Below are 20,308 nucleotides of genomic sequence, written 5' to 3'. Positions count from 1 at the left end.
TATAATACATATAATAAACTAACATAACTCCCTTACTCTCCTCCTTCCCTTCCCTACCCACTTAACTACTCTCAGCCAAGATATTAGTAACCCATAATGGTTCCTTCATACACCATGTGTTTCCAATGCTCCTAATAAGTGTGTAGCAGGCCTTGTGCAAGGCAAAGGAGACACTATAGTGAGTAAAATAAACACAGACCCTGTCCTCATAGAGCTTACACTCCAGACAGCCTTTGAAGCACACTCCTTGAACCACGGTCTTGTTGGAGCCTCATGATCACTCTGTGAGCTGGGCATTGCAGGGACTAATGTTATCCCCATATTACAGATGAGGAAACTGAGGCTCTGTCCAGGGACCACAGTCTTAAATGGCAAACCAGCACTGGAAACTCATGCTTCTCTGAGCTTCTAATTTTCCCATACTTCTCTGATGCTAAAGGCTATTTTTAAATTTTACATTGAGGGAGTCTAAATGCCAGGCATAGTGTTTGGCACATAGTAAGTACTCAACAAATACCTACTGAATAAATAAATGAATAAACACTGTGGAACTCAGGCATGGAGGATTGGCAGCTTGATGACCTTTGAAGCATGGCCCACTGCCAATGTCCATGGATGACTTCAGGGAATCCATAAATTTCTGAAATTGTAGATGGCATTGTGTGTGTTTGTGCCTTTTTCTGGGGGTAAGGGTTCACACTATTCAATAGATTCTCTACAGAGTTCATGACCCAAAACAGGTTCAGTATCACCTGTGGAGAAAGCTAAAGACTGAGAGCCAGTAGACCTGATGTCTAGTTCTAATGTTTCCACTGCTTCATTGTGTAACCCTGTGCAAGTCCCTCTCATTTCTGGATTTCACCCTCTCTGCCTACAAGATTGGGAGGTGGCAAGACTAGATGAGGTCTTTAATCTCTATCTTGGCCATTCCATGTTGGTCTCTTTCCCTTTCTCATGCAGATCCCAGAACCCACTGGCCAAGCTCCATGGCTCCTCAATCTTGGAAAGGCACCACTTGGAGTTTGGCAAAACATTGCTGAGAGACGAGGTAGGATGAGGGCCTTCGGTACTGGCCTTGGGCCTGGGTGGGAGCCCCCATCTCACAAAGAGCCTGGGTGTACCCAGGCAGTGCTCCACTATTATCTGGGGTGACCTTCAGTAGTTGGGTGACTTTACTGCCAGCATCCCTTCTCACATCTCTCCTCTGGGTTTCTCTTTAGAGCCTGAATATCTTTCAAAACCTCAATCGCAGGCAGCATGAACATGCGATCCACATGATGGACATTGCGATCATAGCCACGGATCTTGCCCTGTATTTCAAGTTGGTATTTTGTCTTATTTTAATAATAACAATGACAGTACTTCCAAGTGATTTCGATCTGCTTTATAACCATGCACAATGGTTAAAGTAGTCAGCTACTAACCAAAAGTTGAGCAGTTTGAACCCGCCAGCTGCTCCATGAGAGAAAAGACCAAACAATCTGTTCCTGTAAAGATTACAGCCTAGGAAAATCTATAAGGCAGTTCTATTCTGTCATATAGGGTCACTATGAGTTGGAATCGACTTGACGGCACATACCAACACATGCCATGCACAGCACTTTTGCTGTGTATTAACTCCCACTATTTTTTTTTTTTTTTATAGCCTTTGGAGTTAGATACCATTACCCACATTGTACAGATGGGAAAACTGTGGTCCATAGAGTTATCAAAGTCAGTCAGCAGATCAATGGCAAAGTCTAGGCTAGAACCTAGGTCTTCACTCCTAGCTTTGGTTCTTTTAACCTTGCTTTGTTAATTCTGTTGTCATTTGTAATTTCTGCCTCCCTCTGAAACAACCAGCATTAGAAAGCCCAGGCATTGCCTTATTCTAAGACTTGCTCCCTTTGACAAACTAGTGTGTTTTTTAGGAAGAGAACGATGTTCCAAAAGATCGTGGATCAGTCTAAGACATACGAGAATGAACGGGAGTGGACGCAGTACATGATGCTGGAGCAGACACGGAAGGAAATCGTTATGTGAGTTGAGATAGGGATTGAACCTGGAACCTCTTAAGCCCAGGGTCATAAGGTGAGATGCTGCACTGAGAGCTTTGGTCACCCTCAAGAGAGCCCTGGGACACTTTCAATTGCTGAGGCAGCACAGAATTATAGAAATTATGGTATATGTTTGATCTTTATTTTAGCACAAAAAATACAAGATGATATTGTTTTATTTCTCTGTACAAGAAGTGCAATATTTGAAGTATTTCTGTCATAAACCAGAATTTTGGTGACAAAGTGATGTAAATTAAAAGTTTTTTATGAAACATAGAGCACTATATGAGTTATGATTTGAGAGATATATGTCACTCAAAATACATAGGCTTGATTTTTTTTTTTTATGTTCCCTTACATATGGTGATGCCCTGCAATGTGGCTGTGCTATTCACAAATTAGTTACATACATAGTTTATACAAGATGTGTTTTTATTGGCTGGCGTGGGGGCTGGTAATAGGACTCAAATTTTAAGTTGTCTGGTATCTTCCTTTGGTTCTCCCAATGTGCTTCCATGACTCTCCACAACTGATGATGAGGTGAAAAGTGTAAATTTGAGGCCTTCTGTGAATATGAGGCCCAAGCCAAGTGGTTCCCCTTGTTCCTCTGTGATAAGTATTGGGCATAGATGGTGATGGTCAGAGGGACCTCAAGGGGAGACAAAGCCTGACCAATTCCCAAGGGAATACCAAGCATTTTGTTTTACCCCCAGATGCTCCTGTGGGGATGAGGCCTGATTAAGTCACAAATGTTGCAAGGGGTGGCTGCTGGGATGGGCTCGAGAAAGAGCAAAGGATGTGGGGCAAGTGGCAAGTCAGCCCTCCCTCAGCCCTACAGCTGTCCAGTTAGGCCTCCACAAAGATCCCCTGATTCTGGATAACAGTGTGACCTGTTCCTACTGAACGAGGGAACAGACTCAGGTTATAGCTGCACCGAGAAAGACCAGGAGCTGCCTCACTGGACACTTCAAAATGGCGCAGCAGCAGACTTGAATAATAGAACACCCTGTTCTTGGATAAAAGTGCTTAATATTAGGCAGTTTTCTAGTCTCCCTAATTAATTACTCATTTAAGATGATTTCAAGAAAAAATCTACTTTATTTTCTTGAGAATTAGGAGCCTTATCTCAAAATTCTCATGAGAAATAAGTGTGCAAGAATACCCCCCAACAAAAAAAAAATCTGAAATAGAAGAGAAATAACAGCCAACCTGCAGTACTAAAGGCAGCTCAGTCCTGGGCATGACTAGGCAGTTAGGTCAATGGGACAGACTACTTGGACTATGCATATGCTAAATGCAAATTTTATACCAGTGGAAAAAGGTGGGCTATTTATAAGTGGTATTTGAACAATTGGGTAGCCATAAAGTTAAATCCCTATCTCACTTCTTATACCCAAAGAAATTCTAGATAAATCAAGAATTTTAAGAGAAAATGAGAAGATAGAGAGAGAAAAGTGTGAGATAATTAAAAAAGAATAGTTTCAGAGTATTGGGCAGGGTGAGGGGAAACAGGCAATCACCTCCGCCATTGTGGGAGTGTAAAATATTGCTTTTATGAATGGCCATTTTGCAATACTGGTCAAAATTGTAAATACCTGTCCTCTTTGACCTAGCAGTCCCACATCCAGGATTTACCCTGTAGATATTCTCCCACAGGCACTTCAAGGAGTATATACAAAGTTATTCATTGCAGCATCATTTATAATCACAAAAAAAAAGATGGAGAACAATTTAAATACCCATCAGTGGGGAACTGGGTTAAATAAACTAGTGTGCTTTCACACTTTGAAATGTCATATAGCCTTTAAAGGGAAATAAAGTTCTTTTTAAGGAATTTCCAGTTTCTTCGGAAGAATTTCCAAAATGCAAAAAATATAAAGAAGAAAAAAAAAAAGTCAGTACCTTAATCATTGTAAACTCCAAAGTCATCATAAGCAGGAGTCTTCAGACTGAGGCACACCTACACCAACACCCCCACCCCCAAGCCTTTCCAGGCATATATGGGTATGGATATCCTCAAGGGAATCAATGTTCACATCTTCAAGCTCCCTATGCTCTTTCTTAATATTAATTTTTTTCTGAGAAAGCAGAGTAGGCGAGGCATTGTTAGTGTCCTCATTCTTCCTTTACTTCACAAAATAAGGCAAACTCTGCCCCTTCCTGCACCCCTACTTGTCCTAGGTGCAAAACCTCTGTGGCACCAAACAGGGGACTATTTGAAATACTGGTGTGTCCAAGGGTTCTTTTAACAAAAGGTTTTAGGCCTTCCCTGTCTCATATATATATTTTCCTAAAAGCAAACCAAGACATTGGAAATGGAGGATTTGGTCCTGGGTTGTACACTGAGGCAGAAGGAACAAAGGCAGTTTTTATTGAACAGTCTTGCTTTCTGCAGAGAATGTATGACTCCTGGGGGATAGCTGTGTGATATCAGAGCAAAGACCCATCAGTAATTACTGAAAGTACTGAACGTGGCAGTGCCCAATTTCATCCATGCCTGTACCTATCCACCCATCTGTCCATCTGTCCATCCGTCCGTCTGTCCATCCATCCATCCGTCTGTCCCTGTACTTACCTGTCTACCTACCTTAGAATTAGAAATATAAAAATAAGGTGGCTGTCATCCCTATGACAGCCGTATGTTTATTGAACTGAAAAATAAAGTCAGAATCTTGGTGACAGAAATGAAGTCTGATTTGGCTGCTTTAGTTGACAGTGAGACTGGCATTTCCAATTATGTTACATGCAAATATTTCCATAAATTAAATGAGTTTAATCTGAAGTTTCAAGGTTTTGATGAAAACATAGTTAAAACTTGTTATAAGATTTTAAAAACCTTTTATCAGAAACATAACACTGGAAAAATATATTAACATTAATAATGTTTTAATTTACCTACCCTGTTCTGAGCATATTGGGTTAACCAAAGTCCCCCTATGAGAAAGTGTAACAGATATAATTAATAACTAACTAGTCATATGAGAAGTCTTAGTCAAATCATTCTGGCATTCTTCCCAGAAATTGAGAAAGTGAATGATTATGATGTTTGCTTTCAACAGAACGAAGGAGAATCTAATTGAATCGTCAGCTGATAGGTCATTCAGAATAATGATCACAGTCTGATTTTTAAGATTTAACTCAGAAGAATTAAAAAAAATTCAGTACTTTAGTCACCTAGTGCTGCTATAACAGAAATACCACAAGTAGGTAGCTTTAACAAAGAGAAATTTATTCTCTCACAGCCTAATAGGCTGCAAGTCTAGGGGAAGGCTTTCTCTCTCTGTTGGCTCAGAAGGGAGGTCCTTGTCACCAATCTTCCCGTGGTCAAGGAACTTCTCAGTGCAGGAACCCTGGGTCCAAAGGACACTCTGTGCTCCAGGTGCTTCTTTCTTGGTGGTGTGAGGTCCTGCCTCTCTGCCAGCTTTCCTCTGCTTTTATATTAAAAAAAAAAAAAATTTTTTTTTTAAGATAAAAGGTGGTACAGGCCACACCACGGAGAAACTCCCCTTACATTGGATCAGGGATGTGACCTGAGCAAGGGTGTTACATCCCACACTAATCCTCTAACATAATCTAATCTTGCCTCATTAGCCACAGGGAGAGATTAGGATTTACAACACAGGAAAATCACATCAGATGACAAAATGGTGGACAATTACACAATACTGGGAATAATGGCCTGGCCAAAATGATACACGTATTTTTGGGGGACACAATTAAATGCATGACATTGAATAATATTGCTATAACAAAACTCCTTCTGTTCCCATGGTGTCCAAGTGCTTACAGGTACAAAAATGAAAACTGGGCATAACATAGATGCTAAATCCTATCTCAGTCTAGCGATAAGAAATAGTCATTCATTAACTGGTTTTAAAACACAGCCCCAACCCACCTCATTAAGAGATAAACTTCAAAAAAAAATTTACTTTGAGTTTTCAAAAATTATTTACAAAAATGGGCAACATGTTTTGTTGTTTTGGTTAATTGTGTAGTGATGATAATAACTTAATCCAAAAGAAAAAAATGTAACATTTGGAAGCTCAGGGTCATGGAAAAAAAATGTGATTATATAATTTCAATTAATGTACATATTTGGCTGCAAATAAGTTTGAAAGGGTGGTAAATGAGAGACTTCAAAGTATATAGATAGAAATATATTAAGCATATATGTATATATATTAAAGCATATGTATTTTTGTATATGCTTCAGCATATATTTATTATCTATATTTATATATGTTGTTGTTAGGTGCCTTCGAGTCGGTTCCGACCATCGGGACCCCATGCACAACAGAACGAAGCACTGCCCGGTCCTGCATCATCCTTAAAATCGTTGTTATGCTTGAGCTCATTGTTGCAGCCACTGTGTCAATCCACCTCGTTGAGGGTCTTCCTCTTTTCCACTGACCCTGTACTCTGCCAAGCATGATGTCCTTTTCCAGAGACTGATCCCTCCTGACAACATGTCCAAAGTATGTAAGATGCAGTCTCTCCATCCTTGCTTCTAAGGAGCATTCTGGTTGTACTTCTTCTAAGACAGATTTGTTCGCTCTTTTGGCGGTCCACGGTACGGTTGATACTCTTCGCCAACACCACAATTCAAAGGCGTCAACTCTTCTTCGTTCTTCTTTATTCATTGTCCAGCTTTCACATGCATATGATGCAATTGAAAATACCATGGCTTGGGTCAGGCGCACCTTAGTCTTCAAGGTGACATCTTTGCTCTTCAACACTTTAAAGAGGTCCTTTGCAGAAGATTTATCCAATGCAATGCGTCTTTTGATTTCTTGACTGCTGCTTCCATGGCTGTTGATTGTGGATCCAAGTAAAATGAAATCCTTGACAACTTCAATCTTTTCTCCGTTTATCATGATGTTGCTCATTGGTCCAGTTGTGAGGATTTTTGTTTTCTTTATCTTGAGGTGCAATCCATACTGAAGGCTGTGGTCTTTGATCTTCATTAGTAAGTGCTTCAAGTCCTCTTCACTTTCAGCAAGCAAGGTTGTGTCATCTGCATAACGCAGATTGTTAATGAGTCTTCCTCCAATCCTGATGCCCCGTTCTTCTTCATGTAGTCCAGCTTCTCGTATTATTTGTTCAGCATACAGATTGAATAGGTATGGTGAAAGAATACAACCCTGACGCACACCTTTCCTGACTTTAAACCAATCAGTATCCCCTTTTCTGTCCGAACAACTGCCTCTTGGTCTATGTAAAGGTTCCTTATGAGCACAATTAAGTGTTCTGGAATTCCCATTCTTCACAGTGTTATCCATAGTTTGTTATGATCCACACAGTCGAATGCCTTTGCATAGTCAATAAAACACAGGTAAACATCCTTCTGGTATTCTCTGCTTTCAGCCAGGATCCATCTGACATCAGCAATGATATCCCTGGTTGCACGTCCTCTTCTGAAACTGGCCTGAATTTCTGGCAGTTCCATGTCGATATACTGCTGCAGCCGTTTTTGAATGATCTTCAGCAGAATTTTGCTTGCGTGTGATATTAATGATATTGTTCTATAATTTCCACATTCGGTTGGATCACCTTTCTTAGGAATAGGCGTAAATATGGATCTCTTCCAATCAGCTGGCCAGGAAGCTGTCTTCCATATTTCTTGGCATAGACGAGTGAGCACCTCCAGAGCTGCATCTGTTTGATGAAACATTTTAATTGATATTCCATCAATTCCTGGAGCCTTGTTTTTCGCCAATGCCTTCCAAGCAGCTTGGACTTCTTCCTCCAGTACCATCAGTTCCTGATCATATGCCACCTCTTGAAATGATTGAATATCGACTAATTCTTTTTGGTATAATGACTCTGTCTATTCCTTCCATCTTCTTTTGATGCTTCCTGCATCATTTAATATTTTCCCCATGGAATCCTTCACTATTGCAACTCAAGGCTTGAATTTTTCCTTCAGTTCTTTCAGCTTGAAAAACACCGAGCATGTTCTTCCCTTTTGGTTTTGCATCTCCAGCTCTTTGCACATGTCATTGTAATACTTTATTTTGTCTTCTTGAGAGGCCCTTTGAAATCTTCTGTCCAGTTCTTTTGCTTCATGAATTCTTCCTTTTGCTTTAGCTGCTCGACGCTCAAGAGCAAGTTTCAGAGTCTCCTCTGACATCCATCTTGGTCTTTTCTTTCTTTCCTGTCTTTTCAGTTACCTCTTGCTTTCTTCATGGATGATGTCCTTGATGTCATTCCACAACTCGTCTGGTCTTCGGTCACTAGCGTTCAATGCGTCAAATCTATTCTTGAGATGGTCTCTAAATTCAGGTGGGATATATTCAAGGTCATATTTTGGCTCTCGTGGACTTGCTCTGATTTTCTTCAGTTTCAGCTTTAAATTGCATATGAGCAATTGATGATCTGTTCCACAGTTGGCTCCTGGCCTTGTTCTGACTGATGATATTGAGCTTTTCCATAGTCTCTTTCCACAGATGTAGTCAATTTGATTTCTGTGTGTTCCTTCTGGTGAGGTCCATGTGTATGGTCGCTGTTTCTGTTGGTGAAAGAAGGTATTTGCAATGAAGAAGTCATTGGTCTTGCAAAATTCTATCATTCGATCTCCAGCATTGTTTCTATCACCAAGGCCAACTACTGATCCTTCTTCTTTGTTTCCAACCTTCACATTCCAATTGCCAATAATTGTCAGTGCATCTTGATTACATGTTCGATCAATTTCAGACTGCAGCAGCTGATAAAAATCTTCTGTTTCTTCATCTTTGGCCCTAGTGGTTGGTGCGTAAATTTGAATAATAGTTGTATTAACTGGTCTTCCTTGTAGGCATATGGATATTATCCTATCACTGACAGCATTGTACTTCAGGATAGATCTTGAAATGTTCTTTTTGACAATGAATGCAACACCATTCCTCTTCGAGTTGTCATTCCCAGCATAGTAGACTGTATGATTTCCCGATTCAAAATGGTCAATACCAGTCCATTTCAGCTCACTAATGCCTAGGATATCAATGTTTGTGCGTTCCATTTCATTTTTGACGATTTCCGATTTTCCTAGATTCATACTTCGTACATTCCAGGCTCCAATTATTAATGGATGTTTGCAGCTGTTTCTTCTCATTTTGAGTCGTGCCACATCAGCAAATGAAGGTCCCGAAAGCTTTACTCCATCCACGTCGTTAAGGTTGACTCTACTTTGAGGAGGCAGCTCTTCCCCAGTCATCTTTTGAGTGCCTTCCAACCTGGGGGGCTCATCTTCTAGCACTATATCAGACAACGTTCCACTGCTATTCATAAGGCTTTCACTGGCTAATGCTTTTCAGAAGTAGACTGCCAGGTCCTTCTTCCTAGTCTGTCTTAGTCTGGAAGCTCAGCTGAAACCTGTCCTCCGTGGGTGACCCTGCTGGTATCTGAATACCGGTGCCATAGCTTCCAGCATCACAGCAACACACAAGCCCCCACAGTACGACAAACTGACAAACACGTGGGGGATATTTATATATACACATATGATATTATATATATTAAATTAGGATATATATTATGTTAGGATAGAATTCTATGAGGGAAGTTGAGTAGGAATACAAGTTTAAGGAGAAAGGGGAAACCAGTAAAAAAAAAGTTGCCATCGAGTGGATTTCAACTTGTGGTGACTCCATGTGTGTCACAGTAGAACTGTGCTCCATAGGGTTTTCAATGGCTGCTTTTTTTGGAAATAGATTGCCAGGTCTTTTTTTTCAAGGTGCCTTTAGGTGGACTTGAACCTCCAACCTTTTTGTTAGCAGCCTAGCACATTAACCGTTTGCTCCAGGGACTCCTAGGAGAAAAGAAAGGGTGTAAAATTCCAAACTTTTAAAGAAGAGCTTGTCCTTGTGTTTTTAAATGGATGATGGTTGGTATCAAAATGCTATGCTATTTAGTTTTTTTTTTTTTTGTATTTAAAGAATGATGTAACAATTTTATTTTAAAATCTCAATATTTATAATGTGCTGTATATTAGATCCTTTGCAAATATTTAAGCTTATGATGAAAATTTTAAGATGTCAACTAAAAAATACATGAGAAGTTAAGCATTTTAAAAAATTCTTTTGGTAGCTATTCAACAAAAATGAGAGCAGTAAGCAGGATTTCTCAACCTCAGTGCTATTAACATTTTGGGCCAGACAACGTCCCTGCCTCTACCCACTAGGTGCCAGTAGCACCCCCTCCCCAGTTGTTATAACAAAAAATGTCTCCAGATACTGCCAAGTGTCCCCTAAGGGGGAAAAATCACCCCCAGCTGAAAACCACTGCTCTAAAGGAATTTGGGGGTTCATGGATTAGGTGATTAGACACATAATTAGAGCTAATTTATACCTAAGCAGAGTGTAGCTGTAACAAGAGTGGGCTTTGGTGCCAGACAGCCTGCGTTCAAGTCTTGACTCTCTCACTTACTGGTGGTGTGACCTTGGGCAGGTTACTTTACCTCTGTTCCTCAGTTTCCTTATCTGCTCAATGAGGATACCCACAGTTTGTCATATTGTGGTGGCTTGTGTGTTGCTGTGGTACTGGAAGCTATGCCACAGGTATTTCAAATACTAGCAGGGTCACCCATGGTGGACAGGTTTCAGCAGAGCTTCCAGACTAAGACAGACTAGGAAGAAAGGCCTGGTGATCTACTTCTGAAGATTAGCCAATGAAAACTTATGGATCACAACAGAACATTGTCTGACTCACTTGGTTTGGACAGTTGTCAGGGAGGATCAACTGCTGGGGGAGGACATCACACTTGATAATGTAGAGGGCCAGCAAGGGTGAGAGAAATCCTTGGTGAGATGGATTGGCATAGCAGCCCCGACAATGGGCTCAAACATGCGGGCAGTTTTTAGGATGATGCAGGACTGTGCAGTGTTTCATTCTGTTGTACATAAGGATGCTATGAGTTGAAGTCGACACAAAAGCAGCTATCTAGCTATCCATCCGTCCATCCGTCCATCTGTCCATCGGTCTATCCGTCTATCCGTCTGTCTGTCTGTCTGTCTATCTGTCTATCATCTATCTGTCTATTGTCTACCTACCTACCTGCCTTATGGACTATCATGAAGGCTGAGCTGGGGTATGTGGAATGCTGTGCGGCGTTGCTTATAGTGGATGGTGGCGGTAGGCACTTCCTCTCATGTACCTTGATTCTCTTGGCTTATTTATGTCTGTAAGCTTCCTCTGGTCTGAGGTCCACACCTAACCCCTTGACACATCCTAAGCCAATTGACCCGCACTAGGTTCTTACATAGCTATTTCTTGTTACTCTAGGACCAAGATGTTAAAATAACTCTAGAATGAAGGTATGACTTCCTATTTCTCATGACATCCTTTATCTCTCTACTTTTTCTAAATTTCACTCTTGACAGTCCAACTAGACCATGATTTGAAGGGGCTTAGAGGTTCTCCAGTGGTGGGGTTGTGAGGCCCATCACCCATGAGCTAACAATAGTTATTACATTTTTTAATAATAATGTAAAAATCAATAGAATAATATTTTATGATGTGAAAGTTATGTGAAATTCATATTTCATTGTCCATAAACGAGTTTTGTTCCTTTATGGAGGGCCACATTATGATTTTTATGGTCCCTAAGCACTTTTACTTTCCTGGATCCTTCCTCCATAAAAAAATATGAAAATTATATTTCATGACTGTGCTCTAGGAGCCCCGGTGGCACAGTAATTAAGCACTCAGCTGCTAACTGAAAGGTCCCCAGTTTGAACCCACCAGCCACTTCTCAGAAGAGTAATGTGGCAGTCTGCTTCTGTAAAGATTTACAGCCTTGGAAACCCTATGAGGCAGTTCTTCTCTGTCCTATAGGATCGCTATGAGTCAGAACCAACTTGACAGCAGCGGGTTTAGTTTTTTGGGGTATGACTGTGTAGGCTGGATTCATTATTATATGTTCATTATTACTATATCATTTTTTCCTAAATTTAAAAGAAATTAAAATTAGAACATTTTCTAATTAAAGTTAAATTAATTAAATTTAACTAAAAACTAAAACATTTTCCTGGGCCCCTAAAAACACCATGGCCCTGGATACTCTGCCTAATGGATAAGAACCCTGCCTTTATGTATCACCTGTGGCTGCTTTTGCATCACAACAGCAGAGCTTAGTGGCTGTGACAGAGACTATGGTTTAAAATATTCACTATCTGGCCCTTTACCGAAAAAGCTTGCCAAATTCTGTTGTAGTGTTTTACAAATGAGGAAAGTGAGGCTCAGAGAGACAAAATGACTTACCTAGTGTCACACAGGCATTAGTGGAACATCAAGGACTGAAACCCAAGTCACCCCCCCCCACCTCTCTCCTGCTTACCCACAGCCTTCTTAGGTTCCTCTAAACCCAGAACCAAACCAAACCCACTGCTATTGAGTTGATTCCGACTCATAGAGACCCTATAGGACAGAGTAGAACTGCCCCATAGGGTTTCCAAGGAGCGCCTGGATGATTTGAACTGCTGACCTTTTGGTTAGCAGCTTCTAAGACCTTCCCAAAAGGATCTCTGTCCCCTCCCACTCCCCTGCCCTGGGCAGGTGTAAATCCATGGAGGATCTGAATGAGTGTAGGCAATGGGATGGCTGGAATGCTGCCAGTGCTCAGCCAGAGGTCTGGAAGAAGTGTCACTGAGCTTCACAGCTGAGATGAGGAAGAGACATTTGCCTTGAAGATGAGTCTGCCAAGCTCTACACACCTGGACAACCCTGAAGGGTTAATGTGATGAAAGCGATGACGATGAAGGTGAAGACAAGGGGTGCACTTTACAAATTCATCTGATCATCACAATAACCCTTAGGTTGGATATAGTATCCTGAATCATATGAAATTACCAACTTTTGACTGTCTTTGACCCACAAAATCAGAATTTCATATGATCCAACCTCATATGATTATCTCATTTTTACAAATGAACAGATCAAAGCTCAAATATATTAAGTCACTTGCTCTTGACATAGCAAGTAAGAAGAGTCAGGATCTAATTCAACTCTGTCTGATTCCAAAGGCTGGCATGAAATATTCCGATGTTTTTCCATCAAGATCAGTCCCCTCCTCTCTCTCTCTTTTTTAAAATTTATTTTATTTTGTTGTTGTTGTTGTTGAGCATATACACAGCAGAACATACACCAATTCAAAACTTTCCACATGTACAATTCAGTGACATTGATTACATTCTTCAAGTTGTGCAACCATTCTCACTCTCCTTTTCCAAATTGTTCTCCCTCCATTAACAACTCACTGCCCCCTACATTTCCTATCTAATCTTTCCAGTTGCTGTTGTCAATTTGATACCACATATATAATTCTTTAGAAGAGCACAATGTTCAAGGCAGACATTCTTTACTAATTAAGCTAAATGGAGGAAGAAAAAAGAAAAATTATATCAAAAAGAATTAGTCGATGTTCAACCATTTCAACCATTTCAAGAGGTGGCATATGATCAGGTACTGAAGGAAGAAGTCCAAGCTGCTCTGAAGGCTTTGGTGAAAAACAAGGCTCCAGGAACTGATGGAATATCAATTGAGATGTTTCAACAAACAGATGCAGCGCTGGAGGTGCTTACTCGTCTATGCCAAGAAATATGGAAGACAGCTTCCTGGCCAACTGACTGGAAGAGATCCATATTTATGCCTATTCCCAAGAAAGGTGATCCAACCGAATGTGGAAATTATAGAACGATATCGTTAATATCACACGCAAGCAAAATTTTGCTGAAGATCATTCAAAAATGGCTGCAGCAGTATATTGACAGGGAACTGCCAGAAATTCAGGCCAGTTTCAGAAGAGGACATGGAACCAGGGATATCATTGCTGATGTCAGATGGATCCTGGCTGAAAGCAGAGAATACCAGAAGGATGTTTACCTGTGTTTTATTGACTATGCAAAGGCATTCGACTGTGTGGATCATAACAAACTATGGATAACACTGTGAAGAATGGGAATTCCAGAACACTTAATTGTGCTCATAAGGAACCTTTACATAGACCAAGAGGCAATTGTTCAGACAGAACAAGTGGATATTGACTGGTTTAAAGTCAGGAAAGGTGTGCGTCAGGGTTGTATTCTTTCACCATACCTATTCATTCTGTATGCTGAACAAATAATATGAGAAGCTGGACTACATGAAGAAGAACGGGACATGAGGATTAGAGGAAGACTCATTAACAACCTGCGTTATGCAGATGACACAACCTTGCTTGCTGAAAGTGAAGAGGACTTGAAGCACTTACTAATGAAGATCAAAGACCACAGCCTTCATTATGGATTGCACCTCAAGATAAAGAAAACAAAAATCCTCACAACTGGACCAATGAGCAACATCATGATAAACGGAGAAAAGATTGAAGTTGTCAAGGATTTCATTTTACTTGGATCCACAATCAACAGCCATGGAAGCAGCAGTCAAGAAATCAAAAGACGCATTGCATTGGATAAATCTTCTGCAAAGGACCTCTTTAAAGTGTTGAAGAGCAAAGATGTCACCTTGAAGACTAAGGTGCGCCTGACCCAAGCCATGGTATTTTCAATTGCATCATATGCATGTGAAAGCTGGACAATGAATAAGGAAGACCGAAGAAGAATTGATGCCTTTGAATTGTGGTGTTGGCAAAGAGTATCAACCATACCATGGACTGCCAAAAGAACGAACAAATCTGTCTTAGAAGAAGTACAACCAGAATGCTCCTTAGAAGCAAGGATGGAGATACTGCATCTTACATACTTTGGACATGTTGTCAGGAGGGATCAGTCCCTGGAGAAGGACATCATGCTTGGCAGAGTACAGGGTCAGTGGAAAAGAGGAAGACCCTCAACGAGGCGAATTGACATAGTGGCTGCAACAATGAGCTCAAGCATAACAACGATTGTAAGGATGGCTTAGGACTGGGCAGTGTTTGGTTCTGTTGTGCATAGGGTCGCTATGAGTCGGAACCGACTCGACGACACCTAACAACAACAACATTCTTTTGTTAAAAAAAAAAAAAAAAGACTGTGGGGAATATTTTTTGGTTTAAGATCAATCCTCTCCTCCTGATGACTCTTGTCCACCCAGAGGATAAGGTTCGAATTTCTCAGCATACAAGGTCTCCATGCTTTCCTGCATTATAACCATGTTGGCCTTTACTCTCTTCCATTGTGACATTTCTCTCCTCCTCACTTTACATGTCTAATTATCACAAGTCCTGTTGAGGTTACTTATTAAGTGCCATGTCTATCTGAACACTTCTCTTTCTCATCACCTCCATCTCTTGGCCAGATCCTGCAATGTCTTCCTACCTGGGCTCCCTGCTTCTACTCTTGTCACCTCCACATCGAAGCCACAGTGATTTTGTCAAATGCAAATCTAACCAGGCCATCCCTTTGTTCAAACTCTTCAATGTCTTTTCCCATTGCTCTGAGCATGAAGACCACCCCCCACCCTGCATGGCTGGTCTGCTCTCCCCTGCACAGCTCTTAGAACTTCCCTTATCCTTCCCCCCAGCTCTTCCCTGGGCTTCTACCCACCTTCCAGCACTTTGTATGTGCCAGGCTTCCTTCCTTGGGGCCTTTGCACTTGCTGTGTTTCTTCCACTCCCTTCTTTAACCAGTTAACAGCTATACTTCCTACAGATATCAACTCAAAGGCCATTTCTTCAGAGAAGCTGTCCCTGGCCTTGCAGTTTCTCTTATGATATTGCTTCGTGGACTAGAACTCCTTTCCTTCAGAAAAGTTATTTGCTTGTACATTTACATTCATTTGTGTGATATATCTGTGATATTCCACCAAGGATACAAGGTAATTACGAGCCCAAGAGACAGAAAGGGCCACATAAACCAGAGAGAAGAACTAGATGGTGCTTGGCTACAACTGATGACTGCCCTGACAGGGAACACAACAGAGAACCCCTGAGGGAGCAGGAGATCAGTGGGATGCAGACTGCAAAATCTCATAAGGAGACCAGACTTAATGGTCTGACTGAGACTAGAAGGACACTGGTGGTCATGGCCCCCAGACCTTCTGTTGGCCCAGGACAGGAACCATTCCCGAAGCCAACTCTTCAGACATGGATTGGACTGGACAGTGGGTTGGAGAGGGATGCTGGTGAGGAGTGAGTTTCTTGGATCAGGTGGACACTTGAGACTATGTTGGCATCTCCTGCCTGGAGGGTTGATGAGAGGGTAGAGGGAGTTAGAAGCTGGCAAAATGGACACAAAAAGAGAGAGTGAAGGGAGGAAGTGGGCTGTCTCATTAGAGGGAGAGTAATTGGGAGTATGTAGCAAGGTGTGTATAAGTTTTTGTGTGAGAGACTGACTTGATTTGTAAACTTTCACTTAAAGCACAATAAAAATTAAAAAAAAAAAACTATGATGTTCCAACAAGTCTGCACACTCTCTGAGAGCAGGGACCATGTGAACCCAGCTCCTGCATAGCATCTGGCACACATACACACAAGTGCACATATGTATAATTTTGTACAAGAATGGATACATGAATACTCCCTACCATCCACCTCCTGGACAGTCCTCTGCCCTGTGGCAATCTCATGTACCCTCCCATGTACCTCTCCCTACTATACCCTTTCCTCTTCTTCCTCTCAGACAGCTTCCGTGCATCTCTCAAGGCCCTGCTCCACTGTTACCTCTCTGGTGCTCCCTGGACTGAGTTTGTTACTCTCACCTTTGGATTTTTTTTTCAACTTGTACTTTATTCTGCCATCTCATTTAGCATATTGTGATGACTTTTTTCTATTCTTTTTTGCTGTATTCCTTGAGTAACTGTGAGCTCCGTGTAGGCCTCTCTAGACCCCCAATACCTAACACCGCACCTTGGGCCCCAGCGAATATAAGGGGAAAGGTGCTGAAGTGAATGTAATGTCTTGTCTTTAAGGCACAAGGGTCCGGACTGGCTTTTCTGCCACCTGGAGCTCTCCTTCCCATCCCAGGCACACACCAAGTCTATAAAACACTGAGGTGTGTTTCCCCAAGTTTGGCTGGGAGTAGTTTTCACATGATCCTTCCAGCCAAGGAAAGGAAACATTCAGCACCCTCCTGAAACCACACCTGTGGACTCCAACTGTGGACACTGACAGGCAACAGGAAACCGATCACTCTTGTATGCAGCGCTGAGCATTTATCTGCTTAATGTATTTGACAGTGAGCTTAAAATGTCTTTAACATTAAGCACAGGTCACGTATTTCAAAGCTAATACAAAGTATAAAGGTGTTTCTAAGAAACATTTCTGACAGCTTATTGACTTAAAGAATTATATGAATTTTTGAGGGTTTACTTCATTAAAGATTTTATTTAAATATGTTCACTTTTTATGAGTAACTCTTTAGACCTCCCAGAGCAGCTTATGTTATGTCAGATACAGCTGGTTAATTATAAAATCATCCACACAGCAAGTTAGGCCTCCCTCTCCTTCCTCTCTCTCCCCAGCCCCTGCCCATGGGTCACCACTTCGGTTGCCCTCACCTCCTGGCTCCCCCAGCCCACAGGCACTGCTGCAGGTCAGGTCTGAAATTACAGCCGCATCTCCCCTTCCTTCCTTCCTTCCTTTCTTGCTCCTTCTCTCCCTCCTGCTCTATCCCACACATGCTGCCAACATCCCTTCCTGCAATGCGGCTGGGCTCTGATGAGGTCATGACCAGGCCCTACACCTTCGGTAGTTCTCCCTGCTTATTGGATACAGTCTCCACTCCCCAGCTTGGAATTTAATACCCACCCTACCTGGCCCTGGATCACTATCCCAGGCATTCATGCCACTGTGCCCAGTGTCTTTGAAATGCCTTCGCAAGTTCCACCCAGCTTGCTCCAACAATTCATTGTCCTTGTCTCCTCCCTTTCTGTCTTATATTGTTTCTACCCTTGTACTAATTCCTGCCTTACCTTCGTATTATTGTGAAAGTCCTTTAGGAGTTTACCTTTGGATCCTTTTTTTCCCTCCGCCACTCCCTTCTGCTAGTTCCTAAAGCAAGGCCACCTCAATAACCAAGGCCACCACAATAACCAAGGCCACCTCAATAACCAAGGCCACCCCAATAACCAAGGCCACACTTCTCTCTCTATTGCACACTTTCTGAATGGGAGTGATATTGCCTCCAAAGGGGCAAAAAGTGGTTCTCATGAAGGTGAAAAATATTCACTGTTACACTGTCTGTACACAAAGAGATATACAGTGTATTTGGGGCATTAAAATTTCAGAGGGAAGGGTCAGGGAAAAAAAAGTCTCAAAAGGCTCCATAGTGGAGGATGATGAGAAAAAGGCTGGGAAATATTGCTTTACGCTATACAGGAAAGAAGGGCCTCTGAAGGTGTGATGGGATTGAAATGAATTTGATGTTTATCATATGTCTAGAACAGTGCCAGGTGCATAATTAAAACCCAATATATGGCCATAATAATCGTCAATATTTATTGTGCACATACTACGTCTATGCACTGTGCTGAGAATTTTATACACATCATCTCATTTAATCCTCACACCCACTCTGTGATGAAAGTACCATTATTGTTATTGTTGTTAGCTGCCTCCAGGTCAGCCCCTGATTCATGGCAGTCCCATGCACAAGGGGACAAAATGCTGCCTGATGCTGTGCCATCCCCATGATGATCCATAGGGTTTTCATTGGCTGATTTTCACAAGCTCCAGGTCTTTTTTCCTAGTCTGTCTTAGTCTGGAAGCTCTCCTGAAGTCTGTTCAGTATCACAGCAACAGGCAAGCCCCCATTGACAGAGAGGTTGTGGCTGAGAATTAGGTGCATTGGCCAGGAATCAAACCTAGGTCTCCCGCATGGAAGGTAAGAACTCTACCACAGAAGCACCAATGCTTCCCACTATTATTACAGACAAGGAAACTGAGGCTTGGAGAGGCTGATGTAATTCCTTAATATCAAACCTATGGTAACTGACCAAGGCAGGATTTAAACATTTGTCTGACTTCAAAGCCCAGCCCTCAGGTGGAATGGGGAAGTGACCCCTCTCTCCACAGTGGGATGAGGTCACTTACTAGCGGGGGCAAAAAAAGAAGAAATAAATGAGTTAATCAGTATGTGTAGCATTAAATGGCTCTGGACTGATGGACAGTGTCCTGTGTACCCAGGGCCATGATGATGACCGCCTGTGATCTCTCGGCCATAACCAAGCCCTGGGAGGTGCAGAGCAAGGTACGGACTCCTTCTGACTGGCAGGAGGGGAACCCACTGCTGGTGACAACAAGACATGAGGCTTGGACTCTCTCAACCCAGCCCCAGACCCAGTCCGCCTTTTCTTTATCTTCCTCTGCAAAGACGTGGAAATCACTTTCAGATCTCTCCACTAATGACACCAAGTAGGGGGTGTGGGTAGTGAGGGTAGGGTGGAGTTTATCTTTTTGCTGAGCTGACAACCCATGTGGGGTGGGAACAGGGGTAGCAGGTAGGGCTTTGACTGTGGAATCCTGTCTGTTGTAGGTAGCTCTGCTGGTCGCTGCTGAATTCTGGGAACAAGGTGACCTGGAGCGCACGGTGCTGCAACAGAATCCCATTGTGAGTACGAGAGGGGAAGTCAGCCTAATGTTAGGCATGTGTGACCTCATCACGATGTAGAGATGTGACCTCGCCCTGATGTGCTATGAAACAGAGATGTGAACTGGGTCTGACCTAGATATGTTGTTAGTTGCCATCATGTCAGTTCCAACTCATAGCAACCTATGCCATCCTATCAATTATTGCTATGTTAGAGCCCATTGTTGCAGCCACTGTGTCAGTCCACCTCGTTGAGGATCTTCCTGTTTTTCGCTGACCATCTACCAAGCATGATGTTCTTCTTCAGGGACTGAGAAGATAACATGTCCAAAATATGTGAGATGAAGTCTCGCCACTCTTGCTTCTGAGAAGCATTCTGGCTGTACTTCTTCCAAGACAGATTTGTTCATTCTTCTGGAAGTCCATGGTATACTCAATATCTTTCACCAACATTGTAATTCAAATGCATCAATTCTTCTTTAGTCTTTCTTAGTCATTATCTGGCTTTCACATGCATGTGACGCGATTGAAAATACCATGGCTTGGGTCAGGTGCACCTTAGCCTGAAGTGACATGTTTGCTTTTTAACACTTTAAAGAGGTCTTTTGCAGCAGATTTACCCAATGCAATACATCGTTTGATTTCTCGATTACTGCTTCCATGAGCGTTGATTGTGAATTCAAGAAAAATGAAATCCTTGACAACTTCAATATTTTTTCTGTTTATTATGATGTTGCTTATCAGTCCAGTTGTGAGGATTTTTGTTTTCTTTACGTTAAGGTGTAATCCATACTG

General features: G+C 41.9%; 2 protein-coding genes across 3 annotated transcripts in view; one reads left to right on the top strand and one right to left on the bottom strand.

Moving 5' to 3' along the window:
* The window catches only part of PDE6A (phosphodiesterase 6A), a 98,225-nt gene that overhangs the window by 69,567 nt on the left and 8,350 nt on the right, over positions 1-20,308 (top strand). For both annotated transcript variants that reach the window (XM_023550591.2, XM_064278107.1), the window contains 5 exons: positions 961-1,048; positions 1,221-1,321; positions 1,911-2,018; positions 19,111-19,174; positions 19,460-19,534. In XM_023550591.2, the coding sequence (XP_023406359.1) occupies positions 961-1,048; positions 1,221-1,321; positions 1,911-2,018; positions 19,111-19,174; positions 19,460-19,534 (436 nt within the window). The remainder of the gene's footprint in view (positions 1-960; positions 1,049-1,220; positions 1,322-1,910; positions 2,019-19,110; positions 19,175-19,459; positions 19,535-20,308) is intronic.
* Positions 5,303-20,308, bottom strand: part of PPARGC1B (PPARG coactivator 1 beta) — a 155,862-nt gene continuing 140,856 nt past the window's right edge. The window contains exon 15 of the mRNA XM_064278095.1: positions 5,303-5,467. The gene's annotated coding sequence lies outside the window, so the exon portion shown is untranslated. The remainder of the gene's footprint in view (positions 5,468-20,308) is intronic.

The sequence above is a fragment of the Loxodonta africana genome, chromosome 2 (assembly GCF_030014295.1).
Source record: "Loxodonta africana isolate mLoxAfr1 chromosome 2, mLoxAfr1.hap2, whole genome shotgun sequence".
Taxonomy (NCBI): domain Eukaryota; kingdom Metazoa; phylum Chordata; class Mammalia; order Proboscidea; family Elephantidae; genus Loxodonta; species Loxodonta africana.
Note: the sequence above shows the minus strand (reverse complement) of the source record. Positions and strands in the feature narration are given on the sequence as shown.